The 27338-nt window shown below is 40.6% G+C and overlaps 1 protein-coding gene across 3 annotated transcripts in view; it reads left to right on the top strand.

The window, feature by feature from the left end:
• The window catches only part of FOXN3 (forkhead box N3), a 185831-nt gene that overhangs the window by 79467 nt on the left and 79026 nt on the right, over positions 1-27338 (top strand). For all 3 annotated transcript variants that reach the window (XM_070941224.1, XM_070941214.1, XM_070941205.1), the window contains exon 4: positions 22719-22783. In XM_070941224.1, coding sequence (XP_070797325.1) covers positions 22719-22783 — 65 coding nt within the window. The remainder of the gene's footprint in view (positions 1-22718; positions 22784-27338) is intronic.

The following is a 27338-nucleotide window of genomic DNA, read 5'->3' as shown; positions in this document are numbered from 1 at the left end:
GGACTGCCACCTTCACTATTGCCCTGAGGGTTACATGATCACATTATTCAGTGATTGGCAACCAGTTCACATTTATGATAGACAAACTAATGTAATGTGCCTGTTGACCACTGCCCTTGGACACTTAAGAAATTCTGCTTATTCAAAGAATCGAATGGAAAATTTATATACAGATTGGATGTCTGCATACTGATTGTCCCTCACCACAAATTGTGAAATAAATTCTCTGTGAAACTTTATGAAAATAGCAATAGCATTTGGATTTATATACCACTCCATAGTGCTTTATATCATTGTCTGAGTGGTTTACAGAGTCAGCATATTTCCCCCAACAATCTGGGTCCTCATTTTACCAACCTTGTAAGGGTAGAAGGTTGAGTCAACCTTAGCCGCCATCAGGATCAAACTTCAGGCTGTAGGCAGAGTTAATTTGCAATACTGCATTCTAATCACTGTGTCACCAAATTAGAGACCAGAATAAATTGGATGAAGTCTAGTAGTAGAATCCCAGCAATCGTTTCATTAAACGAATTAAATCTCTAAAATATATGTAATTCCCAACATAAACAAAATATAGGAAACTGGTTCACATAGCCAGTCAGGGATTAGGGTAATTGTAATTCAAAGCATCTGCAGGCCTGTAGGTTGTCTATCTTTGCGCTAGGGAAAAGATTTTCAACCTTTTTCATCTCATGACACAAATCCCATAGGAGAGACTTCTGGGTCTCAAAACCAAAATTCCATGAAATCACAGTTTAATGGAGCTTGGGAGGAAAAATGGAAACAGTCCACTCCAGTGATATCATGGAGATGTATTTCTGGCTGATGCGGTATGCATGTAGACCTTTTGTATTATACAATGTGCCACAGAACAGCCACTGAAAACCACTGCGTTAGGGCAACTATAATTCTTTCCAGATCCTGGCCTAGAATAATAAGGTCATTAATTTTATTGAAAAACACTGATACTATTAGCTGTGTCACCATGGCAGAATAAAAAAGGACATGTTACATAATGACAGATGTTACTCCACTCTGTTGGTAAGCAGTTCATTACAGTTAAATGTGTGCAGTTCAGGGCAACACGTATGATTCTTCTCTCATGTAGATAAAGTTATAGCCCAAACACATTGAACTCCATACCAAAGATTCAATTTAACGGAAATGACTTTTTCAATAGATTTTAATCTCTCTTTCAGTGAAGCACTCATAACTTCTTCAAACAGGGTGTTTTATCCTACACTTAACCAGATTTTGTGATCTATTTTGGTTCTCACATTCCTTATTGATTGTGTCAAATTAGCAATTTAGGGTTTTGCGTTAACCAAATTAAGATCCCCATTTAGCCATGAAGCTCACTGAATAGTATGGTGCCAGTTGCATTTGTGTAACCTAATCTGTTTCTGAGATGTTTACAAGAATAGAAATGGAGAGGGATGACTTTTTGAAGAGGCATTCTGCTATAAGCATAGTAAAAAGTTAAAAGCCAAAGAAAATATGCAAATTTCTAAAGTTTTTTTTTTACTTTCTACTTTTCTAATCTTGCCAAGTAGAGCATTACTTCATTATTCTCCTTCTTCTTACCAGTGAGAAGACGTCTACTTTGTCCCAGCCGCACACATCTACCTCTACATTTAATTTAGATTCAAAACCACTTGATAAATGCTGTTACTGTTTCGTCTTTGGAAAAGCAGCAGAGGTTAAAAAGCAAATATTTGACCCATTAATAAAATTGAGTTGTGCATAGCAGCAAGTAAGTCCTTTTCTGTTGTCCTCTATGCTGAAAATGCAAATAGCCAAAACATTTTTCCCTTCTTCAAGTTCTTAATTGACAGTGAAACATGTCTCTGTAAAACCTTGGTGCTCAATCAATTAAAAAAATACTTTCTGTTGATTATTAAATTACACCCACAGGGAAGCAAGGTGTTATAGATCCTGCTCTTCTCTGGGCATTCAACAACATTGAAAAGGAAAAGAATACAAATGGCAAAGCAAAGTAGTCCTGGCACCAATTAGTCTTGAGATTGTTTAAAGTGGATTGAAATTTGAAGGCCTAAAAGGAGTAGGAAGTGGAGCAGAAGGTCATGAAAAGTGGCTATGAATCTTATAAAGAGCTTTTCTTTTGTTAAGAATAATTCAACAGTTTTGTTCAAACTAATGAGCCAATTCAGTTTGGAAAGCTTGTGAGATCATTGTCCTGTGAATTTGGAGGTGCAGCTGATCCTTATAAATGCTAAATGTACTGTACGTCTATGAAACAGTCTTGATGATACAGTTTGGGTGGTACTATGATGACCCCCAGATATGTGTGTGTCAGCTCTTGTATGTGACAATTTCTCGCATAGTGTTGCCTACTAGATGTCATGATCTTTTAATGCAGTATTCAGGGATGGTGAATGGAAGGTACAATCTAGGAATGAAAATCTTTGTCTCAGAGATCTAATCCTAGGTGCAAGAATTACCCATCTGGTCTGTGATACTTTTAGTGAGGAACAACTGCCCAAGGCCCATCCTCCATAATTGCTCTATACATTGTCCCTTTTATTTGAGACTATAGGATGTATAAAGCAGAGGAGTGCTGACAGAATTAGGTCATCTTTGTCTCTGCCTTTCCCAATGCAGGCGAACAGTGAGACAGAGATAAAACTAGCTGGAGTTCATCTAGTCAGCACACCTGAAGGACTACAAGGAGTATTGGGTCTCTTCATCCTGTCATGTCATTCCCTCTTCTCTTAGAATAGTGGAACATGAGAAAAATTAACAATGTTTAAGAGCTTGTATATGTTCCTGCTTCATCCAGAACACATCACTGAGAGAAGATGCCCATCAGACATTACTCTTCTCTCAGTGCTTGACAATATAAGGAGCAATGGGAGGCATCTGAGAAGGAAAGAATGACATTATGGAATAATGCTTAACTTGTCACATAATACCCTTCAAATCCTACTGATTGACAACATCTGATCCATCAGGTCAAGTAGCAGAATGAGACCAGTACTCTCAGCCAAATCTGGTTGTCCCTCCCTACCGTCGTTAAAAATTTCTGGAGGTCATCCATTGAAGAAGGCTGACTTATGAGAAATATCTGAAGGGGACAGAGCTTTTCTATGTGTGGCTTCTTTTCTACCTGGAATCTTGCAAAAATTGGTCAAGGTCCAGAAGGCTCCATGCATAGTAATTTATGCACATAGAAGTTTATAGCACTTTTGCTTTACAAAGTTTACACTTCATGCATAGATTTATGTAAAAAAATGTGATACCTTTCTATATGACCTATGCATATTCCATGTCTGAGTTCTACAAAAATATTAATTTTACAGATAGCCTTCATTCTTTTTAATTTCATATGTAACTTTGTTAACATTTAGAGTAAAGTTTTCAAAACAATTAGCTTTAATAAATGAGGAGCAAAAACCAATTATCTCTTCAGAATGTGAAAGAAGAAGTTATATTCATCTTATCAACGGCTTAGACTTTTTCCTGAAATAGAACCATGCTGGAAATTGGGATGAGGAATTTGAAAAAGAGTATTTTCAAAGAAGTTGAAACATGGAAAATGAAAGTTACGTTCTCAGTGAATTACTTATAGTCATGTAATTAAATTGATTTATTGATTTATTGATTTATTTATTTATTTATTTATTTATTAAATTTTTATACCGCCCCCTCTCCTGAAGGACTCGGGGCGGTGAACAGCCAAGATTAAAAACACACAATACAAATATTAAAATGCATTAAAACAGAATTAAATTATCTTAGGCTTCTCCAATTTTAAAACCCCGTTACCCATAAAATTCACCAATTAAAAAAATTTTAACCCAGCCCGGCTTGCTGAAACAGAAAAGTCTTCAGGGCCCGGCGGAAGGTCCGGAGATCCGGGATTAGTCGTATCCCTGGGGGCAGCTCATTCCAGAGGGCGGGTGCCCCCACAGAGAAGGCTCTTCCCCGGGGGGTCGCCAGCCGACATTGCCTGACAGATGGCACCCTGAGGAGACCCTCTCTGTGGGAGCGTGTTGGCCGGTGGGAGGTTATCGGAGGCAGAAGGTGGTCTCGTAAATAACTGGGTCCTAAGCCATGGAGCGCTTTGAAGATGAGAACCAACACCTTGAAGCGCACTCGGAAGACCACCGGAAGCCAATGCAGCTCGCGCAGGAGAGGTGTCACGTGGGAGCGCCATGCCGCCCCCATAAGTACCCGCGCGGCTGCATTCTGCACCAGTTGGAGCCTCCGAGTGCTCCTCAAGGGGAGCCCCATGTAGAGAGCATTACAGTAGTCAAGGCGGGAAGTAACGAGGGCATGAGTGACCGTGCATAGGGAGTCCCGATCCAGAAAGGGGCGCAACTGGCGTATCAGGCGAACCTGATAGAAAGCCCCCCTGGCCACGGCCGTCAAATGCTCTTCTAAGGACAGCCGTGCGTCCAGGAGGACACCCAAGTTACGCACCCTCTCCGTGGGGGCCAATGTCTCGCCCCCAATAGTCAGCGATGGCACCAGCTGACTATATCGGGACGCCGGCAGCCACAGCCACTCAGTCTTGGAGGGATTGAGTCGGAGCCTGTTCCGCCCCATCCAGACCCGCACCGCCTCCAGGCACCGGGACATCACTTCAAGGGCATCGTTGGGGTGGTCTGGGGTGGAGATGTACAGCTGGGTATCATCAGCGTACAGATGGCACTGCACCCCAAAACCACGGATGATCTCGCCCAGCGGCTTCACATAAATGTTGAACAGGAGAGGCGAGAGGACCGACCCTTGTGGCACCCCACAAACCAAGTGCCTTGAGGTCGACCTCTGCCCTCCAGCCAACACAGACTGCGACCTGTCGGAGAGATAGGAGGAGAACCACCGTAAAACAGTGCCTCCCACTCCCAACCCCTCCAACCGGCGCAGCATGATACCATGGTCGATGGTATCAAAAGCCGCTGAGAGGTCTAATAGGACCAGAACAGAGGAGCAACCTCTGTCCCGAGCCCTCCAGAGATCATCAACCAACGCGACCAATGCCGTTTCCGTGCTGTACCCGGGCCTGAAGCCGGACTGGAACGGATCTAGATAGACGGTTTCCTCCAGGTACTGCGGGAGCTGTCGCGCAACCACACTCTCAACAACCTTCGCCAGGAAGCGAAGGTTGGAAACTGGACGATAGTTTGCTAAAACAGCTGGGTCCAGAGAGGGCTTCTTGAGGAGGGGCCTCACCACCGCCTCTTTCAAGGCGGAAGGCAAGAACCCCTCACTCAAGGAAGCATTTATAATCCTCTGGAGCCAGCCTCGTGTAACCTCCCGGGTAGCCAGCACCAACCAGGAGGGACACGGGTCCAATAAACATGTGGTTGCGTTCAACCTCCCCAGCATCCTGTCCACGTCCTCGGGAGTCACAGGGTCAAACTCATCCCAGATAACCGTCTCAAGACAGACCTCGGACAACCCGCCTGTACCTACCCAGTCGGAGTCCAAGCCTTCCCGAATTTGAGCGACTTTATCGTGCAGATAATGCGCAAAATCCTCAGCACGACCCCCTTGCAAGGGGTAAAAAATTAAATTGAGGGTAATGGAAATTAGTACTGGTAGTGGAAAGTAATATGTGTCATAGATGTGGAAGATATTTTCGGTAACTTACTTAGGCAAAGCCTTATGATGCATAATAGTAGTTGGGGGAGGGGAGGAGAAGTAGATTAGTCGAGATGCTTGCATGATGTGCAGTATGACCCCTTTTTCTTTTTGGTATTTTACTAGTCATCTGAAGAATTTCAAGGAACAGAGAGAAAGTTGACCTCTTTTGCATTCATTATGGAAAGGTCACTGCTGCTTAATGAATTACTGCATTACCTTTGTAATTAGTGTCATTTGTCTTGGAAAACACTAATACAGTGCCTTGCCTTGAATTTAGTAAGGAAATAGACTTTTAACATTCTCAGCAGGCTGACATCAGTAATGAGTGTTAGAATAAATAAATCTAAATCTCTTTGTAGATGAAGACTGGTCATTCTTCTCTTCTAGTGAGATACATGTTATATTTCATTGCAGACACTTGCCTAGGAATTCTGGAAGTTGGATTCTAGAACCTGGAAGGCAATTAGTGATTTTAAAAATAACTAGTATGGAAAATAGTCTTCTCATTTCATTTCCATCTCTATATCAGGTCTCTGTATGTGTAGCATTCATTTTCATTTTAGTACAGAATTTCTCATTTTTGAGAAAGGACCCCAGATTTTATACATGTAGTCCTCAATTTACAACCATTCGTTTAGTGTCTTATGACCATTTTTCGCACTTATGTCTGCTACAGCATCCCCATGGTCATGTGATCAAAATTTGGGCACTTGGCAACTGGCATCCATTTATAATCGTTGCACTATCCTGAGGTCATGTAATCACCGTTTGTAACTTCTGATAAGCAAAATCAACAGGGAAGCCCAGATTTGCTTAACAACCACATAATTCACTAAACAACTGGAGTGATTCACTTTACAACTGTGGCAAAAAAGTCATAAAACAGGGCAAAACTCACATAACAACTGCCTTGCTTAGGAATGGAAATGTTGTACTCACTTGTGGTTGTAAATTGAGGACTACTTGTAAAGCAGATTTACAACAGATCAGTAGACAAAATATGAGTATGAAAGCACTTTGGTTTTGGATAGAAACTGGTGCTTATTTATATACTGTATTTAAAAAGTGTATATGCTGTATTTCTAAGCTGTAATTTTCCTAAAAATAGAAGATGGATAAAATTCATAATAAATTAAATAATAATGGTCTATAAACTTCTGCTTAAGCAGAAAATATTTTCAGTGGGCAGTGTTAAATATACAGTTTAGGGGATTCCAATAAGTGTATGCATTCAGATTTCCTGTTCTTATTTTCAGTTTCAGTTTCTGCATATTTCATATTCAGTAGGTTTTTCATTCATTTTATAATGGAACATGTGAATTGGCTACAATAATATCATGTGAAATTATAGATGTAGTTTCAAAAATAAGGTATATATGGCAATTTTCTAATCTGTAAAGCAAAAAGGAATAAAATAATTGTATCCACATTTTACAGCTTTTAATCCCTAGGTAAGAAAGCTTTTCAACTGGCAAGAGGTTTGCTTTACTAAGTTACCAAGTCATCATAGTAGAATCTGTAAATTTATTAAATAAGAGAAACAGTAAAATTAAATGAGGACTTCAGTGGATATATTCCACATACATATACTGCTAAACCTACGACAGTAGTTGGAATTGGAGTCTTGGTCAATGAGCAAAGCAATCATTAAATGAGTTGTAATGTGACTGTTTCACTCAATGACTGTAGTCCCGACACCCTCGTTTTTGGTTAAATGACCTTGCAGGTTGTTAAACAGACAGCATCTCAAGTAAGGAGCATGATTTTCAGCCCCAGAGCAGAAGGCAAGAGATGAGAAGGAGTCCTCTGGGCATTGGTAGTGCTTTCCTAGGGGCTTCCTCATTGACTTTCTGAATACTCAGCAGGGAGGATTACAAAGGGTGATCACATGATCTTGGGGCAATCTTGGCAATCCATCATAAGTGCAAATGGGTTGCCAAGCACCTAGATTGCAATCACATGACCATGGGGGTGCTGCAATGGCTGTAACATCAGGCACCAGTCGTAAGTCCCTTTATTCAGTGCCATTGTTAACTTCAAAAGGCGTTGAATGAATGATAACAAATCAAGAACTACCTGTGTGTAAAAATATTGCTGCAAAAATATTGACAGTATTTGAAGAGAAATATTATTCTCTTCTGTGAAAAGCACACAAGCCTATTCACATAACTCTGCAATTTTTCCATTAAATAAATAAATGGTACATTCTTCTCATCTCTCTTCAGTTGATATACCCGATGCCTGACTACACACAGTGTTTATATAGAATTGCTGTTTGATTCCCAGGTAGTAAGCTGAAATAGGACTGTGATAACACATAACCAGCCCCCATCAATTTAGAAAAGTTTGCTAACTGCATCGCAAAAAAGGGATGATTTGGTCATTTTATGCCTTAGGACATTCAGATTAGATTAAAATGCTCTGCATGGGCTTGGTTTTTGAAGAGTATTTTGAAATTACAGCTGGTTTTCTTTTAGAATAGTTGGTTAGTCTGATGTGTTCCAGATATATTGAATATGTACATAGCTAACAAAGAGCTTCTACTTAGCAATGCATGGGCAATGTATTTTGTTTCTGAAATTATGTGTGACCCCCCCCCCAAATATTTTGGGGTATGGCTTACAAAACACATTTTTTAGTGTTTTCCAAATGGGGGAAATTGTTGCATGTGTGAAAAGTAATCATATCAACTATGGTTAAATTAACTTATTAATTACAAGTAAAGGTAAAGGTTCCCCTTGCACATATGTGCTAGTCGTTTCCAACTTTAGGGGGCGGTGTTCATCTCCGTTTCAAAGCCAAAGCGCCAGCGTTCTCCAAAGACGTCTCCATGGTCATGTGGCCAGCATGACTAAACATCAAAGGCGCACGAAACACTGTTACCTTCCCACCAAAGGCGGTCCCTATTTTTCTACTTGCATTTTTTACGTGCTTTCGAGCTGCTAGGTTGACAGAAGCTGGGACAAGTAATAGGAGCTCATCCCATTACACGGCACTAGGGATTCGAACCGCTGAACTGCCGACCTTTCGATCGACAAGCTCAGTGTCTTAGCCACTGAGCCATCCTGTCGCATAATTACAAGTACATTATATTAAATCACATTTACCTATTTCTTTTCTTTACTCAAAGTTAATTTGATCTCACCATTCAAAACCATAAGGATAGCCATTTGGACTTAAATACTTAAGTAGTTCAAAATAAAGCTTAAAGCCCTCCATCCCCTAGATTTCTTTTAGAGAAAAAAAAACCCCAACAAACCCTATCAGTGATACACTTTCCACACACACCCCACCCCCATTTTTTCAAGTAAGATGCAGTTCAGACCTCACAAACCTAGCTGATTATTTAGATTTGAGACATTGGCCTGCAAATCATTATCTTGTTCTGTTTAAAATGCAACCATAGTTAGATTGTCTAATTGGCCAGTTTTCTAAAATACTACTTTTTCAGTCTTTGGAGGGTTTGTATTTTTATGAATAGCCATCTGATAATCTGTAGACAGCAGAGCTCTGGTATTTCTCTCCCACCCCCAATGTTCTTCTGCAGGAAAAAAAATATGAATCAGTTGCACTTGCCATACATTACCATCACCATGGTTTTTACATACCATTCCTGTAACACGATGCAAAGTATGTGTCTGTGGAATATAAAACACGATGCAAAGTATGTGTCTGTGGAATATAAACAGACTACAATCTGTTTGTCCAGTGAGCAGTTGGAAAGCTAGAAAAAAATGAACATTAACAATGGAAGAGAAAAAGACTATCTTTAAACTCTGCTGCAGGATGTTTTATATATGACAGCTATTTTTTAAAAAAACAATAAAGGTTAGTTTAATATCGTTTAGGTCATGATTATGGAATGTGTGTATGTAGAATGGTTAAGGTGACCAGATTTTAACATTGGTAAAGAGGGACATTGTGGGCGTGGCTTATTTTGTGGGCGTGGCTAGCTGGTCATGTGACTGGGTGGGCGTGGCTAGCTGGTCATGTGACTGGGTGGGCGTGGCTAGCTGGTCATGTGACCGGGTGGCCATGGCTATGTGTATAGGGTAAGGTGAACAGATTTTAACATTGGTAAGAAGGACACCATTGTGGGCGTGACTTATTGTGTGGGCGTGGCTTGGAGGCCATGTGACTGGGTGGGCGTGGCTAGCTGGTCATGTGACCGGGTGGCCATGGCTATGTGTATAGGGACTACTCAGAGGGCTGAAAAGTCATTTCTGACAGGTCCTCACACTTTTGACTGGTCCTCACACTTATGACCATCCTCACATTTATGCCCGTGCAGTATTCTTAACAACCATGTCACTCATTTCACAACTGCTTCTCTTCACCATGGTGATAAGACTGGGCAAAAAATGTAAAATGTGAGGACAGTCGTAAGTTTGAGGACTGGACAAAAGTGCGAGGACCAATCAAAAATAACTTTTTCAGCCCTCTGAGTAGTCCATATGCACAAAAGGACTAACCAGAGGGCTGAAAAAAGTCATTTCTGACAGGTCCTCGCATTTTTGACTGGTCCTCACACTTATGACCATCCTCACATTTATGCCCATGCAGCATCCTTAACAACCATGTCACTCATTTCACAACTGCTTCTCTTCACCATGGTGATAAGATAGGGCAAAAAACGTAAAATGTGAGGACAGTCATAAGTTCGAGGACTGGTCAAAAGTGCGAGGACCAGTCAAAAATAACTTTTTCAGCCCTCTGAGTAATCCATATGCATAAAAGGATACAGCAATAGAGAGGGATGAAGGAAGGGAAGGGAAATTAGAGTAGGAGTGAGGGTAAAAGGGGGAGGAAGAGAGGAGGAGAAGGAGAAAGGAAGAGGAAGTAGGGAGGAGAAGAAGAGGGTGGGAAGAGAAAGTAAGAAGGAAAGAAAAGAGAGAGATGGTAGGTTTGAGGAGAAAGATTGCTGTACAATAAAAAAGATGAAAGGGAAGAAAGCCAACCCCAAACAAATATAAAGATATTAAGATAAAGAATGAATGGTTAAACTTTAAAGAATAAAAGAGAACAAATATGAATAAATAGCAGTAATTAGAAACACACATACAAACATACAATTTATTTTCTTTGAACAGACTATTTGGCCGGTTCACAAATTTAGTGTTTAGTCACTTCAATTAAATTTACAATTTCTATATTTCCTTTTTGCCATATTTATTCCTCATCTATTTTTTTTAAAAAACCAATATTACCCTTCATCCTCATCTCTAATCTTAATCAAATTCAATTTTTCCCTTCTATTCTATATTATACCCCTTCCCATTGTCATCTATTTTTATATCCATCCTCACATTGTTTAATTATGTAATTATGTAATACAGTTGTTTAATACAAATTCAACATTTTAATATAAATCAATTAGTTATAAAACTATCTTTTTTGTATATTAATCAATATGAACATGAATATTCCAATTATTTCCATGCAATCCAATTTCTTACAAATCAATTAATTATATATACCAATAATAATAAACCAAATAATTTCCCCCATATATTCCTCTGAACCACAACTTAACCATTTCTGCTTTCAACACAATATACAATTAATAGTATCTCAATTATTACAATTCCCTAGTTAAATACAGCTTTTTTTTCTTTTGTGTTTTAAAATCTTGAACTCTCCTCCTAAATTTCCCATTGTTTGCAGTTTTTCACCTACCTTTTTTGGGGAGGAAAAATAAAAATAAAAATAAATCTCTCTCTGCCTCATTTTGTCACGTTGCACCAAAGATCCTGGTTTCGGTTTCGTTTCTGCAGCTTAGCTAGGGGAAAAAAAAACTGCTTCAGGAACTCTTTACACTGATTGCCTGTAGGGCGGCCCTTTGAAGCCCCGGGCAAGAGTTTAAACAGTTTTTTTTTCTTCTAGCCATCAGCTGGGGCTCAAGAGGCAGCGGGACTCAGGAGGCCGAATGAAAAATCGGGACTTTTTTGAAACGCCGCGGAACGCGGGACAAATTGCTAAAAATCAGGACTGTCCCGCCAAAAGCGGGACGTCTGGTCACCTTAAGAATGGTGCCAGATGTCAAAAATGGGTAGTTAAAAAGCTTATTATTTTTTTAAAAATGTGTTACTAAGAAAATCTGACTAAATAGTTGCATGATCTAGTGTAGTATATATGAGGTAAAGAAAGCCTGAAACTCATATGCTTCCTCTGCTTCACTTTGGAAAATGTCCAAAGTTAGTCTTTGCTGGTAAACCACCCATAATTTGAATTAAAATGAGCAGTCATAGAAATATTTAAAATTAAATAAATAATTTTTACTTTCATTTTAGTTAACTGCTGTTTTTCACATTCCTAGCATAAATCTTGTGGTTAAAGTTCAGTTCCAAATAAGTCGTAATCAATCCACTCAATTGCAGCATATTGGTTAAGCAGTTGGACTGGGACTAAGACTCAAGCTCGAAGATCTAACTCAGCCATAGCTCATTAGGTGACTCTGGGCCAGTTATAAGAACATAAACACTGCTCTCCTGGATCAGACCTTTGGTTTATCACATACAGCAGCCTGTACTCACAGTGCCACCTAAATTCACAAGGAAGCACACTTGTCTCTCACCAAGTGGCTTTCAGAGGTAGTCATAGTGCCATCAAGGCATGATCCTCATGACTTCCATCGATATGTTTACCCTTCTTTGAAGCTAGCCAAGGTGGTAACCAACACCATTTCTCATGGTAGCAAATGCCAAAGTTTAATTACAGATGTTAAAAAAATATATGAGCTACCTTACCCTAAAGTATCTCACAATATTTTTGTGAGAAAAATTGGAATGCGGAGCATGTCATCTTTTGCTTCTGAAAGAAACAATCTTTTAAAAATATCTTATCCTAGGTAGTCAGTTTTCCAGGTACATATAATTACAGTAAACTAAAACCAATACTAAAGTTTCTCAGCTGTGAGGGAAGAATGAATGGCAGAAGCATATAAGTATAATATTTTCTACAGTTCATTAATATCCTAGTAAATAAGGTTTACCCTGATGAGAGAAATGCAGCAATATGTGTGATTTTAAAAATCTATGTAGTTGGATTTCTAAAAAAAAACAGTTTTAGATGTTTTAGCAACTCAAAGGTAACTATGATATTTAAATTATTTGCCAACTTTTTTGCTAAGTTGCTTTAAGAAAAAAACTAAAAGTAAAATAGAAGGTACTTCAAGTTAACTTGATGTTAGGAGCACTTTCCAAGACCTAGCATTCTTGTGCTCTACCTTTTGTTCCTTGCCTAAATGTCGTGGTATAAGCACAGTAAAATATTAAAATACAATTTTAATTAGTCCAGTTATTTTTCTGTTTCTTCTATGCCTTGAATTGTAAAGAATACTGCTAGCTGTTGCTAGGTAACACCTAATTGTGATATTAACTGCCAACAGTTGTCAAAAGGTATAGTAAATTCTTTTATCTTCTTAATAAAAATTACTAAAGTGATGTTTGGCTTACTATTAGACCTTTTTAAAAAAAAATCTGCTAAAGTGCTTTCTCTTGGTTTAATATTAGCAACTTTTATTACATTGTGTTGAGAACTATCTTTTGGTACTCATAATGATTAATCATGCATACACATATATAAAATACTGGAATAATAGCATTTATCAAATGTAGTCAGGTAGTTTCTGATTGCCATCTGCCAGCTTGATAATGACAATCAATTCCATACATATTTGAGTGGTTTTGACATAGTAACTGCTCTTTCCAGAAATCATAACAGCCATGTAAATACACAGGAAGGACTTTTACATACAAGATATGTTTGTAACAGGCAGTTCTCCTTTCTGACTTTTCTGTCACTTGATTTTATTTGAGAAGATCTTCCAGTTTCTATGACAGATTTTCAAGGAATAAAATAGGGAAACAAAGGATAGTAATAAACACTTCAAGGTGTTTGTTTTTTTTACTCTTTGGGTCTTTGGCCGAAAAAGCTGTTGGGGTAGTATGACAACGGTATCCTAAAACTTTGATTGACAAATCAAGTAGAGGCTGTCATTTGCTTCCAGTTTCTGGCAAAAAATGCTCATGATGTCCATGACTTAACAATTGTTATTTTGGGCTCAATCATAAGTTGATGACTCCCCTGTATAAAAAATATTGGTGAGAAGGAATCTGTAGAGTTAAGCAATACCTATTTTTGTATATATTTTAGTGAACGTAATGTTTGGAAGTAGTACATGAGAATAGATTGGGCTCACATGTTAACATTAAGTATATTTTCAAATGATCTGTGCTAAATTTTACTTTTATACATATTTGAATTCAAATGTTGTCTTCTCACAGCTTGTCATTTGAAGAAATTAAAAAGTGTTAAAAACAAAAATTCAGGTAATTTAATAAGTGTTACTTATATATTGGCATAAATATTTGTGGAATGAGAAGGAGGAGGCTTGCTATATTTTTTGCTTTGCACTTTAAATAAAAATATGACAATAAAAACATTGGAACATTGTTGAAGTAACTAAAGGAAAGAAATAAAGATTATTCTTTTATAAATTGTATTAAATGTAATACCAAGGTGTGAGACTCTCTGTCTGTTGTTTCCTGCCAATGCAAAGTGACCACAAATTGTAATCAGTAAAGACAATGTATTATGACTTGCTAAACGCTCCCCAGGAGACAGGAACCTTTGCTCTGGGCAAAACAACTATCAGTAAGAGAGGAACATCCGCCCAATGTGAAAATTACAAGTAAACTAACTGAGTGCTTGTTTCTATTTGTCTGTAATTTCATAATATATTTGGGGTAGTCTTCTTTATAAGGTCTGATACATATCTGCCATAGACCCTGAAAAATCACTGTTAATAAGGATTAATAATACCGGCCCAATCTTGCATAGATCATTCTTAAGAAATACTGCTTTGTACTGTACTACCATGTTTCTCAGAAAATAAGACCAAGTCTTGTTTTCTTTTAGACTTGAAATAAGCACTTGGTCTTATTTTCGAGGCGGTCTTACTTTTCTTGAGATGCAGCAGGCCAGACTCGGTGAGCTGGACACGCCGTGGATGCACCGTCGCCTCCATTCTGAACCTTCAGCGTTTGGAATGGAGGACTTTTGGTGAATGGGAGGAAAATGGGAAGGGGGATTTTCCTGCCTGCCATCCTTCCCTCAGTCTGTGCTGAGCTTGAGGAATGGATGACAGGCAGGAAAATCCCAACAAGTGGCCCAACAAGCAAAAGTGCTGCGCTCAGAAAGAGAAGGGCAAAAGCGCTATTTGTGCTTCCCCAAGGGGCCAGTGGGCTGCAGCTGCAGACAGACAGTTACACCCCCCCCATGCCCGCGCTGCCACTCGAGCTGGCCATGCCCATTCCCCCCAGACTTATTTTTGGGGTAGGGGTAATATTAGGCCCACCCCCCAAAAAAATTAGGATGGGCTTATTATTGGTGTAGGTCGTGTTTTTGGAGAAACATGATAGTAGTAATGATCATTACAGTAAGTGAAGGTCAGACTGCATCATCGGTCTAAAGTTGGCAACTGGTGAAAAATCAGTTTTTCCATAAGACAATGATGCTTGTATGATAGCTTCTGTTACTTTACTTACAGTCAATTCATTCTTATAAACAGAGCAAGAATGTGGTACATCTTATTTGTTTAAATCTTAAATATCTTCAAATCAGTCAAGCTCTGAAAATAGCTGATCATACATTCCATGTATTTATTAAAACATATATATTTCATTGTTTGATTTCAACCGTTCAGTCTTTTGAAAATCTGAAACTCAGTTGCAAAACTTTGGTATAAGTGGTTGTTTCCTGGCTACTGCATTTTTGCAAATACAGCAGCTCTCAGCTCTCTCGCCGTCACCCGTAGTCGGAAATAAACCACGCTGCAAATCAATGGGTTTTCGAAGCAGAAACCGGTTTATTCGGCGTCCAAAGGTGGTGCAAATAGTTGCTGAGTTCAGGTGAGGATAATACAAAGTCGGCGTTGGGCGGCAACGCCACTTAATGCTGTTTAAATAATCGCGCCCCTTACCGCCCTTCTCGGCTCCTCCTTGCCGGCACGCCCCTCTCATATGTGATAATGCGTAACAGCTGTTCCAAACCCTACCGCGGCCGCCAGGTGACCGTCCGCCTGCCTCCCTAACACCCCCTCCACCAATCCGTGTTTAGGATACTTAACCCAACCCCCACCCCCATAGCCTCATCGCGTTGATCTCTCATCTGCAGGAGCACTCGTCGTCAACGTGTCGAGTGTGGGATCTCGACAGGCGGCTCCCCCTACCAGGGGTCCACCTGTAAAACATAAGAAAGGACATTAACACGGGGTTATATCATTGCTATCGCAGTATTTCCCGGTTTGTGGGGGTATTTTTTGTGATATCGTTTCAATAACCTCTCGGCCTGCAGGTCGTCAGCCGATACCCATGAGGCATCCTCCAGAGGGTAACCTTTCCACCTCACTAGGTATTTTAATTTCCCTCTACTCAGTTTTGAATCAAGGATTTCTATGATTTCGTAATGGGAACCCACCAACGGTCCTGGGCGGTCTGTAGAGCTGCGCATATTGCCTGCTGGCTTTAATAAACTACTATGAAAGACTGGGTGGACCTTACCCAGTAACGATGGTAACTTAAGCTCAACAGTTACCGGATTTATGATTCTTACAATAGTAAAGGGCCCGAGGTATTTTGGACCTAATTTCTTACTAGGTATTTGTAACTTAATGTATTTAGTGGATACGTACACTTGGTCTCCTATACGAAACGGTTTGTGATCCTTTCGTTTTCTGTCAGCGAACTCTTTATACTCTCCTGCCGCCTTTTGTAACGCTTCTTTGATCTTTGGCCACTGAACACCAATACGGATGCCCCACTCCCTAGGGGACACTCCCTCCTGCGCATCTGGTTCCAATTCAGGGATTGCATTAAAGTCCCGCCCATACACAATTTGAAACGGAGTAGCCCCAGTACTCCGGTGTACTGCATTATTATAGGCTACTTCGGCAAGTGGTATGAGGTCCGACCAATCGGACTGCTGATACGATACGTAACAACGGAGATATTTCTCTATCATGGCATTAGCTCTTTCTGCAGCTCCATTTGTACTAGGGTGATAAGCAGAACTTAACCCTTGCGATGAACCTATTAACTTAACAAAGCCACGCCAAAACCGTGCCGTGAACTGTACACCCCTGTCGGAGATGATCCGTCGGGGTGTACCATGCAATCGATATATATGCCGTACGAACAGTAGAGCCAATTGTCTCGCGCTCGGCAGGCCTTTACAGGGAATAAAGTGAGCCTGTTTAGAGAAGAGGTCAACCACAGTCCATATAACTGTGTGACCTTTACTATCAGGGAGGTCTACGATGAAATCCATCCCTATCTCTTCCCATGGTTTACTGGGTTTAGCGACCGGTTGTAGAAGACCAAGTGGTTTACCAGGTCTTGCCTTTGTTACAGCGCACACATGACACTCTTTCACGTACTTCTCCACTTCCTTACGCATACGCGGCCACCAGAATTGCCGTCGCACGAGATGGAGGGTTTTTAGAAACCCAAAATGTCCAGCGGTTTTAGCATCATGACACCTGTTCAGTACAGTTGACCGCAGAGATTGGGGTATGTATAATTTCGACCCCATCCAAGCTAACCCATCACGCATGGTCACCATTGTTTTATGTTTGGCTATCCAGAGGTCATCCTGTACTGCTTTTTCCAGTCCTATTCTCCACTCTAGTTCGGTAGGTTTGTCTCCTACCCAGGCCATATGTTGAGACTTTGGAATAATTGCTTGTACTACATCCTCTCGTTTACTATCAAACTGGGGCATCCGCGATAATGCATCAGCTAAAAAATTTCTACCACTTGGAACATACTTCAGGTCGAAATTAAATCGCTGGAAATACTGTGCCCAACGAACCTGTTTTGGCGACAGTTTTCTAGGGGTTTGCAAAGCCTCCAAATTCTTATGGTCTGTCCAGACCTCGAATTTTTTATCGGTGCCTTCTAGTAAATGTCGCCATGTCATTAAAGCCCATCTCACTGCAAATGCCTCCTTCTCCCACACAGCCCAACCCCGTTCTGTGGGTGTCAATTTCCGAGAAGTGTACGCACAAGGATATAAGGTCCTATCCGACGCCCGCTGCAAAAGCACTGCCCCTACAGCTACATCGCTAGCGTCTGCCTGTACTACAAAGTCCAATGAGGGATCTGGATGTTTTAACACGGGTTCCCTGGCGAATAATTCCTTTAGCCGCTCGAACGACTGTTGACACTCTTTCGTCCAAGATAACAATTGTCCCGGTCGTATCTTACCTCCACCTAGATGCTTTGTTTTTAATAGATCTGTTAAGGGGAGGGCCACCTGTGCAAACGATGGGATGAATTGCCGGTAAAAATTAGCGAAACCAAGAAAGCTTTGTAATTGCTTTCTGGTTTTGGGTGCCTGCCACTCCAACACTGTCGAGACTTTTTTCGGATCCATCTCTATTCCTCGTGCCGAAATACGATACCCCAAATAATCCAGGCTAGTGCGATGGAACTCGCATTTTGACAACTTCACATAAAGCTTGGCCTCTAGCAACTTAGACAGAACATTTCTTACTAGTCGGATATGCTCTTCCATCGTTTCCGAATATATCAAAATATCATCTAAGTAGACAAGAACGCCCCGATATAAATGTTCATGTAACACCTCGTTGATAACCTGCATGAACACAGCCGGGGCGCCCTGCAGCCCAAAAGGCATAACCCTAAACTTGTAGCTCCCTAACGGGCAATTAAAGGTCGTTTTCCACTCGTCTCCTTTTCGTATCCTTATTCTATAATACGCTTCCCTTTTTAGAAACCCAAAATGTCCAGCGGTTTTAGCATCATGACACCTGTTCAGTACAGTTGACCGCAGAGATTGGGGTATGTATAATTTCGACCCCATCCAAGCTAACCCATCACGCATGGTCACCATTGTTTTATGTTTGGCTATCCAGAGGTCATCCTGTACTGCTTTTTCCAGTCCTATTCTCCACTCTAGTTCGGTAGGTTTGTCTCCTACCCAGGCCATATGTTGAGACTTTGGAATAATTGCTTGTACTACATCCTCTCGTTTACTATCAAACTGGGGCATCCGCGATAATGCATCAGCTAAAAAATTTCTACCACTTGGAACATACTTCAGGTCGAAATTAAATCGCTGGAAATACTGTGCCCAACGAACCTGTTTTGGCGACAGTTTTCTAGGGGTTTGCAAAGCCTCCAAATTCTTATGGTCTGTCCAGACCTCGAATTTTTTATCGGTGCCTTCTAGTAAATGTCGCCATGTCATTAAAGCCCATCTCACTGCAAATGCCTCCTTCTCCCACACAGCCCAACCCCGTTCTGTGGGTGTCAATTTCCGAGAAGTGTACGCACAAGGATATAAGGTCCTATCCGACGCCCGCTGCAAAAGCACTGCCCCTACAGCTACATCGCTAGCGTCTGCCTGTACTACAAAGTCCAATGAGGGATCTGGATGTTTTAACACGGGTTCCCTGGCGAATAATTCCTTTAGCCGCTCGAACGACTGTTGACACTCTTTCGTCCAAGATAACAATTGTCCCGGTCGTATCTTACCTCCACCTAGATGCTTTGTTTTTAATAGATCTGTTAAGGGGAGGGCCACCTGTGCAAACGATGGGATGAATTGCCGGTAAAAATTAGCGAAACCAAGAAAGCTTTGTAATTGCTTTCTGGTTTTGGGTGCCTGCCACTCCAACACTGTCGAGACTTTTTTCGGATCCATCTCTATTCCTCGTGCCGAAATACGATACCCCAAATAATCCAGGCTAGTGCGATGGAACTCGCATTTTGACAGCTTCACATAAAGCTTGGCCTCTAGCAACTTAGACAGAACATTTCTTACTAGTCGGATATGCTCTTCCATCGTTTCCGAATATATCAAAATATCATCTAAGTAGACAAGAACGCCCCGATATAAATGTTCATGTAACACCTCGTTGATAACCTGCATGAACACAGCCGGGGCGCCCTGCAGCCCAAAAGGCATAACCCTAAACTTGTAGCTCCCTAACGGGCAATTAAAGGTCGTTTTCCACTCGTCTCCTTTTCGTATCCTTATTCTATAATACGCTTCCCTTAAATCCAACTTTGTGAACACCTTCCCTGTCGCTAGTGTAGCTAGTAAATCCTTCATTAACGGCAAAGGGTATAGGTGCTCTACACACACAGCATTTAATCCCCTAAAGTCAACGCAAAGACGAAGACCGCCGTCCTTCTTCTCACGAAATAGAACCGGGGCTGCCATACGCGCCCGACTGGGCTGGATAAATCCTCGAGCCAGGTTCTTATCAATATAGCGTCGCAACTCCTCTAACTCAGGTTTTGTCATGGCGTACATACGTGGCTTTGGTAACCTCGCCCCCGGTATCAGCTCTATCGCACAATCTGTCGCTCTATGAGGGGGTAACGACTCACATTCACGTTCATCGAACACAGCTGCCATATCCTTGTACACCTCCGGATATTCTGGCCCTGCAGTTCCCACTCCATTACACTGCTGGGTCTGTTGTTGAGGCTCAGGAACAGGGTCTGGCCCTGTTCCTGGGCCAGCACAACTGGTATCACGAATGGGTGTATAGGATCGCTTACCATAGGATCCTCCGATCCGCTTTCATCGCTGCCATCCGACACGGTTGGCAGACCCCCCTCCCTCGGAGGGCTCTTTACCCCTGTTAGCGTGGATCGAGAACAGCTAGCAGATATCGGTGTAGACGTGGCTGTCTGCTCAGATGTAGATCGTGCCCTCTCCCGAACCTTGGTCCCGGACGGTGGAGCGCGTGTCGGTGTGGGCTGCAAGGGTGGTATAGGACACTCGGCAGCGCGGTGTCCTAGCTGGTTACACCGGAAGCACCGGAATACTCCTCGTCCTCCACCTGCTGCCGGTCTACTGGGCGCAGGACTTGTTCCATACTCCTTTGGGGCTGTCGGTTTCATTCCAGTTGGCACAAAACGTTGAGGTTGGCCTACACGCCCTCGGAATTCCCGCAATCCAGTTTCCAGTTCCACGGCTGCCTTAAACCACTCGGACAATTTTGGTGGTAACCCACGGTACACACATGCTTGTTTCAGTTCTCTATCCAGACCGGACCGAAACTGGTGCACCAATAACCGCTCTGGCCACGACCTAAGTCTCCCCGCTAACATCTTGAACTCCTTAACGTAGTCCTTGGCAGGCCTTCCCCTCTGTTTCAATGCCAGCAGTTCCCCCTCTGTGATTTGGACTCTTGTGCCATCCTCGAAGCGTCCTCGTAGCGCCTCCAGAAACAGTCCCACATCGGCTAGCTCCCTAGCATGCTCACTATGTAGGTCTGCGACCCAATTAGCAGCCTCCCCCTGGAGGACTGCTGTTATGGCCATAACTACAGCCCACTGCGATGGATATAGATGTCCGTAGAGATCAGTGTGGCTGAGCACTTGACTTAGGAAGACAGAGACCCGGTCAGGGTTCCCGTCAAAGGAAGCCTGAATAGGGGGAGGACCCCATACAACCTGGGGTTGCTGTGGCCATGCTCCAGGTGGCCACACCAGGGGAGGGGGTTGGTCACCTGCTCCACTGCCCTGCACAGGTACTCCCGCCCGAAGCTGGCTTGGTCTGGGCCAGCACAACTGGTATCACGAATGGGTGTATAGGACTCGCCGCTCCAGCCGCCGCTTCCTCCGCCATCCCTCCGTTTCTGGCGTCGCTCACCGTAACAGAAGAAAACGCCGACTTTCTCTCAGCTCTCTCGCCGTCACCCGTAGTCGGAAATAAACCACGCTGCAAATCAATGGGTTTTCGAAGCAGAAACCGGTTTATTCGGCGTCCAAAGGTGGTGCAAATAGTTGCTGAGTTCAGGTGAGGATAATACAAAGTCGGCGTTGGGCGGCAACGCCACTTAATGCTGTTTAAATAATCGCGCCCCTTACCGCCCTTCTCGGCTCCTCCTTGCCGGCACGCCCCTCTCATATGTGATAATGCGTAACAGCTGTTCCAAACCCTACCGCGGCCGCCAGGTGACCGTCCGCCTGCCTCCCTAACACCCCCTCCACCAATCCGTGTTTAGGATACTTAACCCAACCCCCACCCCCATAGCCTCATCGCGTTGATCTCTCATCTGCAGGAGCACTCGTCGTCAACGTGTCGAGTGTGGGATCTCGACAGCAGCGTTGTGTGATAAAATAACTGTAGGGTGCCACATAGATGGGACCTCTAATACAGTTTAAAAGCCTATTATTTTTCCCCCTGAGTGCTCTTTGTGCTCATTCCAAATCAGATTGTGAGCAAATTGTTGCCTTAATTTGATATGGAGGCCCTGATGCAGATTTTACTGTAGGCAACTTCCTAAATTATATCTGATTTACCTATGCAGTTTTATTTATTTTTTATTGTGGCTTTATTCTATCTTATCTATATTTTTCAGACCAGGAATGTTCCAAAAATCTAAATTTATGGTAAAAATATATTTCTTCCCCCAAATGTCCTTATTCTAGTTTCTGATGTCATATATCTATCAAGGGCATTTCCTGTTCTGCTACTTATAAGTCTTTATATGATATATCTGATCTGACAATCCACATCGAAATTATTAGCTTATTTATAGTTTGCTTGGACTGGACACTTGCATTTAGTAGTGTATTAATATTCTACATGTGTTTACATTTCATGAAGGTTAGAACAGCTTATCTCTTTTTTTAAGAGTAGAAGTTGTCCTAGACTAAAATAAAATAGTATCTAGTTCAGGGCCAGATCAATAGCTTATATAATTCTGTTTAAAATTGTCTCAAAGCATATGAGAATGTAAATGATGTTTTAAAATTAAACTTAATGCATGCTTTACTGTTAATGGTTTTTAAAGAAATAATACATAAGTTAAACATGTTGTTTCTAATTTCCCTTTCTTAAATGAGTGTAGGTAGACAATATGTTCTTTTTTCTTTTTGCAACTGAACATGATTGATAAATATTTTTTTATAAAGAGATAATTCTGCTATTCAAAAGATGAATGTTATTTTCTTAAAACTGATGTCCAAATTTATAAAAATGTATAAAAAGTAAGATTAGACAATTTGCAATTCACCAGATATAAATGTTTCTTTATACCATTTTCCCTTTTTAAACTTTAGCACATCCAGTCCACCCATTTGGCCAGGAAGCACCTTTATCAAGAGAAATGGAGCTCTTCTGCAAGGTAGGCCAAAGATTCTTTGCTATGATTATTGCCACAACTTGCACATTGTTTCAGGAGAAAAGCTTATTATAGGGCTTTTATCCTTTTCCAGTATCTACATTCATATGTAGTATACTCATGAGCTCAATTTGTTTTACTATGTAATACTTTAATATGCTATGAATGCATCTCTTTTCCTCCATCCATGGTTCACACAGCATGATACCTTTCAACTTGTATTGATGAATAATATAGTTTTGCTTCCACATGTATCAGTGGAAAAATACTTCTAGCCGTAGTCGTGTGACAGCTGTATCTCAGAGGGTGATGTTCAGTGGTTGATATGCAAGACACAGTCACTTTTTCTATTACAGTATAATTATGAGTATTTTTTTCCAGTTCAGTACTGGAGACAAGAATTGTTCAGTAGTGTAATGAATGTTTGCAAGGCATAATTGTTCTCCTTATATTTGTTGGTTTTCATTTTTCCATTTGAATGATATTGACTAGTTATTATGGAGCTGAACTTGGAAATTACATCGGATAGAATATGAAAGAGTTTTAATTTTTTTTATTGTTGCATGCCAGTTTTGAATCTTTGAAGTTAATGTGATCGAAATAATCTTATTTGAATTTAATTGTCAGTGATGGAAATTGATATTTTGTCTAATTTTGAATGTTTATTTAAGAGGAAATCTATTTATCTTTTGATGACTCTTGGGGAGGTAGTAAGTATCCCGAATCTCTCATCCAGTTACTACTGCTTCATTCATGTTCAGAACAGAGTAAGACTAATTTTCTACATCCTTGAATATATTTTTAATTTCTGCTTTAATCATGTTGGTTAAAAATGTCTCTGTGTCATTTTTAGAGGTTTGTAACTTTAGATCGCAAAATGCATCATAAGAACCATATTAGATGACTGAATGGACATCAAACTGAAAATTGGTATCTAATCTACCACTTACCTAAATTGTGCTCAGAACAGGAATAAAAGACACCAACTATTTCAATAATTATTATTGTTAACATATAATGAAAACATACTGTTACTACTTGAAGAGATATTAATAATTCTAATATCTAGGTCCTGGCAGAGAAAGACATCTTATACTTCAAACTTTTCAGATTTACTAAGACTGCAATCCTCTACATGCTTATTTGGGAATATATTAATTTTACCCAGAGGAGGTCTGGATAAGATTATGATTTATGTGTGTATTGTTCATGTGTCCTTGCATTATCATTCATGTTTTTCATCTAGAACATAGGCTTCTGTGAATATAGAACAACATGGAAAGAACTCATAGATGAAAACAAGAGAAAAAGCTAAAATATAAAGATAATGTAATGAAGTTTCCATGTTGATTACATAGCTGCCATCAAACATGAGGATTTTAATTAACAAACAGGTTGTAACACATTGTCATCATAACCATCAACATCACAAAATGTTTATTCGACTGGTTCCTTTTAAATTGGTTTTGACTGCTCCAAATAATCTATAGCTTCACTATTTTAATTGTAGAAACTCCACTGTATACGCAATTAGCTTTTTATGACCTTGTGCAATTATTATATGTGAAAGTAATAATAAATGTTCTTGGTTACAGTGTAACTTAAAACCTTTGGTTCTATAATTCTCATGTTTAATTGAAACTTTTCAACAAAATTCTTTGGGAGTATAATTGGTTCCTTTTAGCTACTCCCTCCCTCTCCCATCCAACTCATAGAAATACCTTTCACTCCTGTTTTTATAGCAGATGTAGAGTGCTTTAATTTGTTGATAATGAATTATTAATTGTGCAAACATGCTCAAGGAGAAATAAATTGTACACAAAACTGTACAGTCCTAGTAATCTTTGAATGATTTCAACCCAAATAATGCTAACTTTTCTGTGTAACTGGATACTTTTAATTTCTGGAGTGTAATATTTTAGTGTTGTCATAATGTCATTTGCTAAATAGAACACAAGCTGGGTTTTTTTAATCAAACATGGTACATTAACAAAATGCTCAAGATTTTGAAATTGTGTCTTCAACAATACAAGCGATGAGAACTTCCTGTTATAAAAGCTAGATTCAGACAAGACAAAGAATCCTAAGACCAAATTGCTAAAATCTGATAGTTTGTAGAAAAGACTAAGGTGTTAAAAAAAATTCTATTTTTGCTTTATTAAATATATTAAGTCTTTTAACTGTAGAAAACAATAAACCATGGAGACTCCTTAAAAACATAGGTACAATGGATTGCCTGAATATCCAGGTATATCGGACATTCTGAATTTATATGGAGTCAAAATGCAACAGCTAGAATAGAATTTGGAACAATTAACTAGTTGAAAATTGGAAAAAGATTGTACCAAGGTAATTGGGAGGAGGTGTGTATCTGCCTGTTTGTAGTCTGAAAGTTTTTTTTTTTTTTTTTACTATGAGACTTATATGCAGATTATTTCAGGAGAAATGCTGAACTATAAAAAATAGAAATTGAAATTGAAATTGTTAGGAGAAACATCAGCTGGTGATGCCATCATGGTTTTTCTTCAGTTCTAATTTATCAAAATGAAAGCTGGATATTCAGAAAAACTGAATGAAAGGTGAAATTGGTGCCCCTAAAATGGGGTGCTAGAGATAATTGAGAATTCCTTTGCCTATAAGAACAAGTCACTCAAACTAGGTGAAAGTGAAACAAGACTGCTCATTGCAGATCCTAATAATAAAGTTTTAATATTTTGGACAGATAATGCAAAGGAAAATGAAAAAGACTCCGATGGTTGGAAAAATCAAAGAAAATTTAAAAAAGAAGCTGACAGAGAACAAGGTAGCTAGGTACTGTCCTTGATAATGTAAGCATGAGCTTGAGCTTGAGAATGCAAAGAAGCAATTACTAAAGGCAGTTCTAGTTAAATTATTGCCCGTTGGGTCATGAAAAGTTAGAAGTGGCTGATGAACGAGTAAATTTATGGTGGTGGCCTTTAGCATAGCTCATTTCACAGCTTTGCTCTTCCCCTAGTTTTTATATTGATCTATATGGCTGCCCATCTTAAAACACAATTCTGGGCAGCTCACAATGCAACCCCAAACTACAAAAATCATAAAAACACCACCAATCCCCATCACCTCAATCATCTCCTAGAGATGCTCCAACAACCAGCCCAAAATATCCTCACTTTACTCCAGTATTTGGATAAAAAGGCACTTCCTTATGACCTTGTAGAAGACTGAAAGTGTGGGGGCCTACCTGATCATTGTGGGGGGAATAGTGTTCCATAAGGTAGGGACAACCACAGAAAATGTGCACTTCTGAGATTCCACTAGATGGTAACAGTTTAGGAAAAGGATCTGGAGCATGCCTTCCCCTATCTGATCTGGTGGGACAGGCAGATACTCTCAGAGAGAGGTGGTCATGCAGATATCCTGGTCCTATACAATGTTAGGCTTTAAAGGTGATAACCAATGCCTTGAATTACACCTGGAAAGAAACTGCGCATGCAGCTCATGCAACACATTACTTGGGTAAACCTACTGTGTTTCCCCGAAAATAAGACATGTCCAAATAATAAGTCCAATCGGGGTTTTCTGATTAGTTCTTCTCATTCCCCTTGCTTACAGTCTCCAGGCACTCAGTCAACACTACAACATCATCTTCTGCCTAGCAGGACATGGAGATTTATAGCTGCATATCATCAGTATACATATCTGTGGGTCGAATGACCATCAGTTTCATGTATATGTCAAAGGGAGAGATGAGAGGTCTAAGCCAAGAGGCACCCCACACTGTAGATCCTAGAACTCCGCCCCCCAACAGACACCAATTGGAACCATATCCAGAGAAAGGAGGTGAGATTCAGAACAATGTATGTTACTCCCAAACTCTGTAAATGGTCCAGAAGGATATCATAGTTGATGGTATCAGAAGCCACTGGGAGATCTGGGAGAGCCAGGATGGTTCCATCACACTTGTCCTGAGCCCTCCAGATGTCATCCACATGTGCAACCTATGCCATCTCAGTACTCTACCCTCACCTGAACCCAAAGTGAGAAGGGTCCAGATAATCCACTTCATTCAGGGTCCCCTGAAGCTGAGCACCAACCACTATCTCAATAACCTTCAAAAAGGGGAGGTTGTAGACTAGACAAAAGTTCTCTAATAGTTTAGATCCAAAGATGGCATCTTAAGAAGAAGACATATCACTGCCTACTTCAAGTCAGGCAATACCATCCCCTCCCTCAAAGAGGCATTAACCATTGCTTGGACCCAACCACTGGCTACCTCTTGGGAGACCTTAAAACAATCCAAGAGCAGCATGGTCCAGAAACAGAGGCCAAGCTCATTTCCTCAGGATCAATTGGCTCAAACTCCTTCCAGATAACAAGGCTCACAAGTGTCTCAGTCACTTCTAAAAGGGTCTGCCAAGTCAGAGTCCAACTCCAAGCCAAAGTGGGTATCAGGGTTCCAAATAATACACCCATAGCAAACAGGTCAGGTCAGCTTCAGGGTTGACAGGGGGTTTCATTCCTAAGAGAGAACTGAAACAATCTCCTGGGTTTTAGACCAGTATTTTCACCAAGTGAA

The sequence above is a fragment of the Pituophis catenifer genome, unplaced genomic scaffold (assembly GCF_029215685.1).
Source record: "Pituophis catenifer annectens isolate HBS135680 unplaced genomic scaffold, rPitCat1.0.hap2 SCAF_1, whole genome shotgun sequence".
Lineage (NCBI taxonomy): Eukaryota > Metazoa > Chordata > Lepidosauria > Squamata > Colubridae > Pituophis > Pituophis catenifer.
This window is presented reverse-complemented; position numbering and strand designations above follow the sequence as displayed.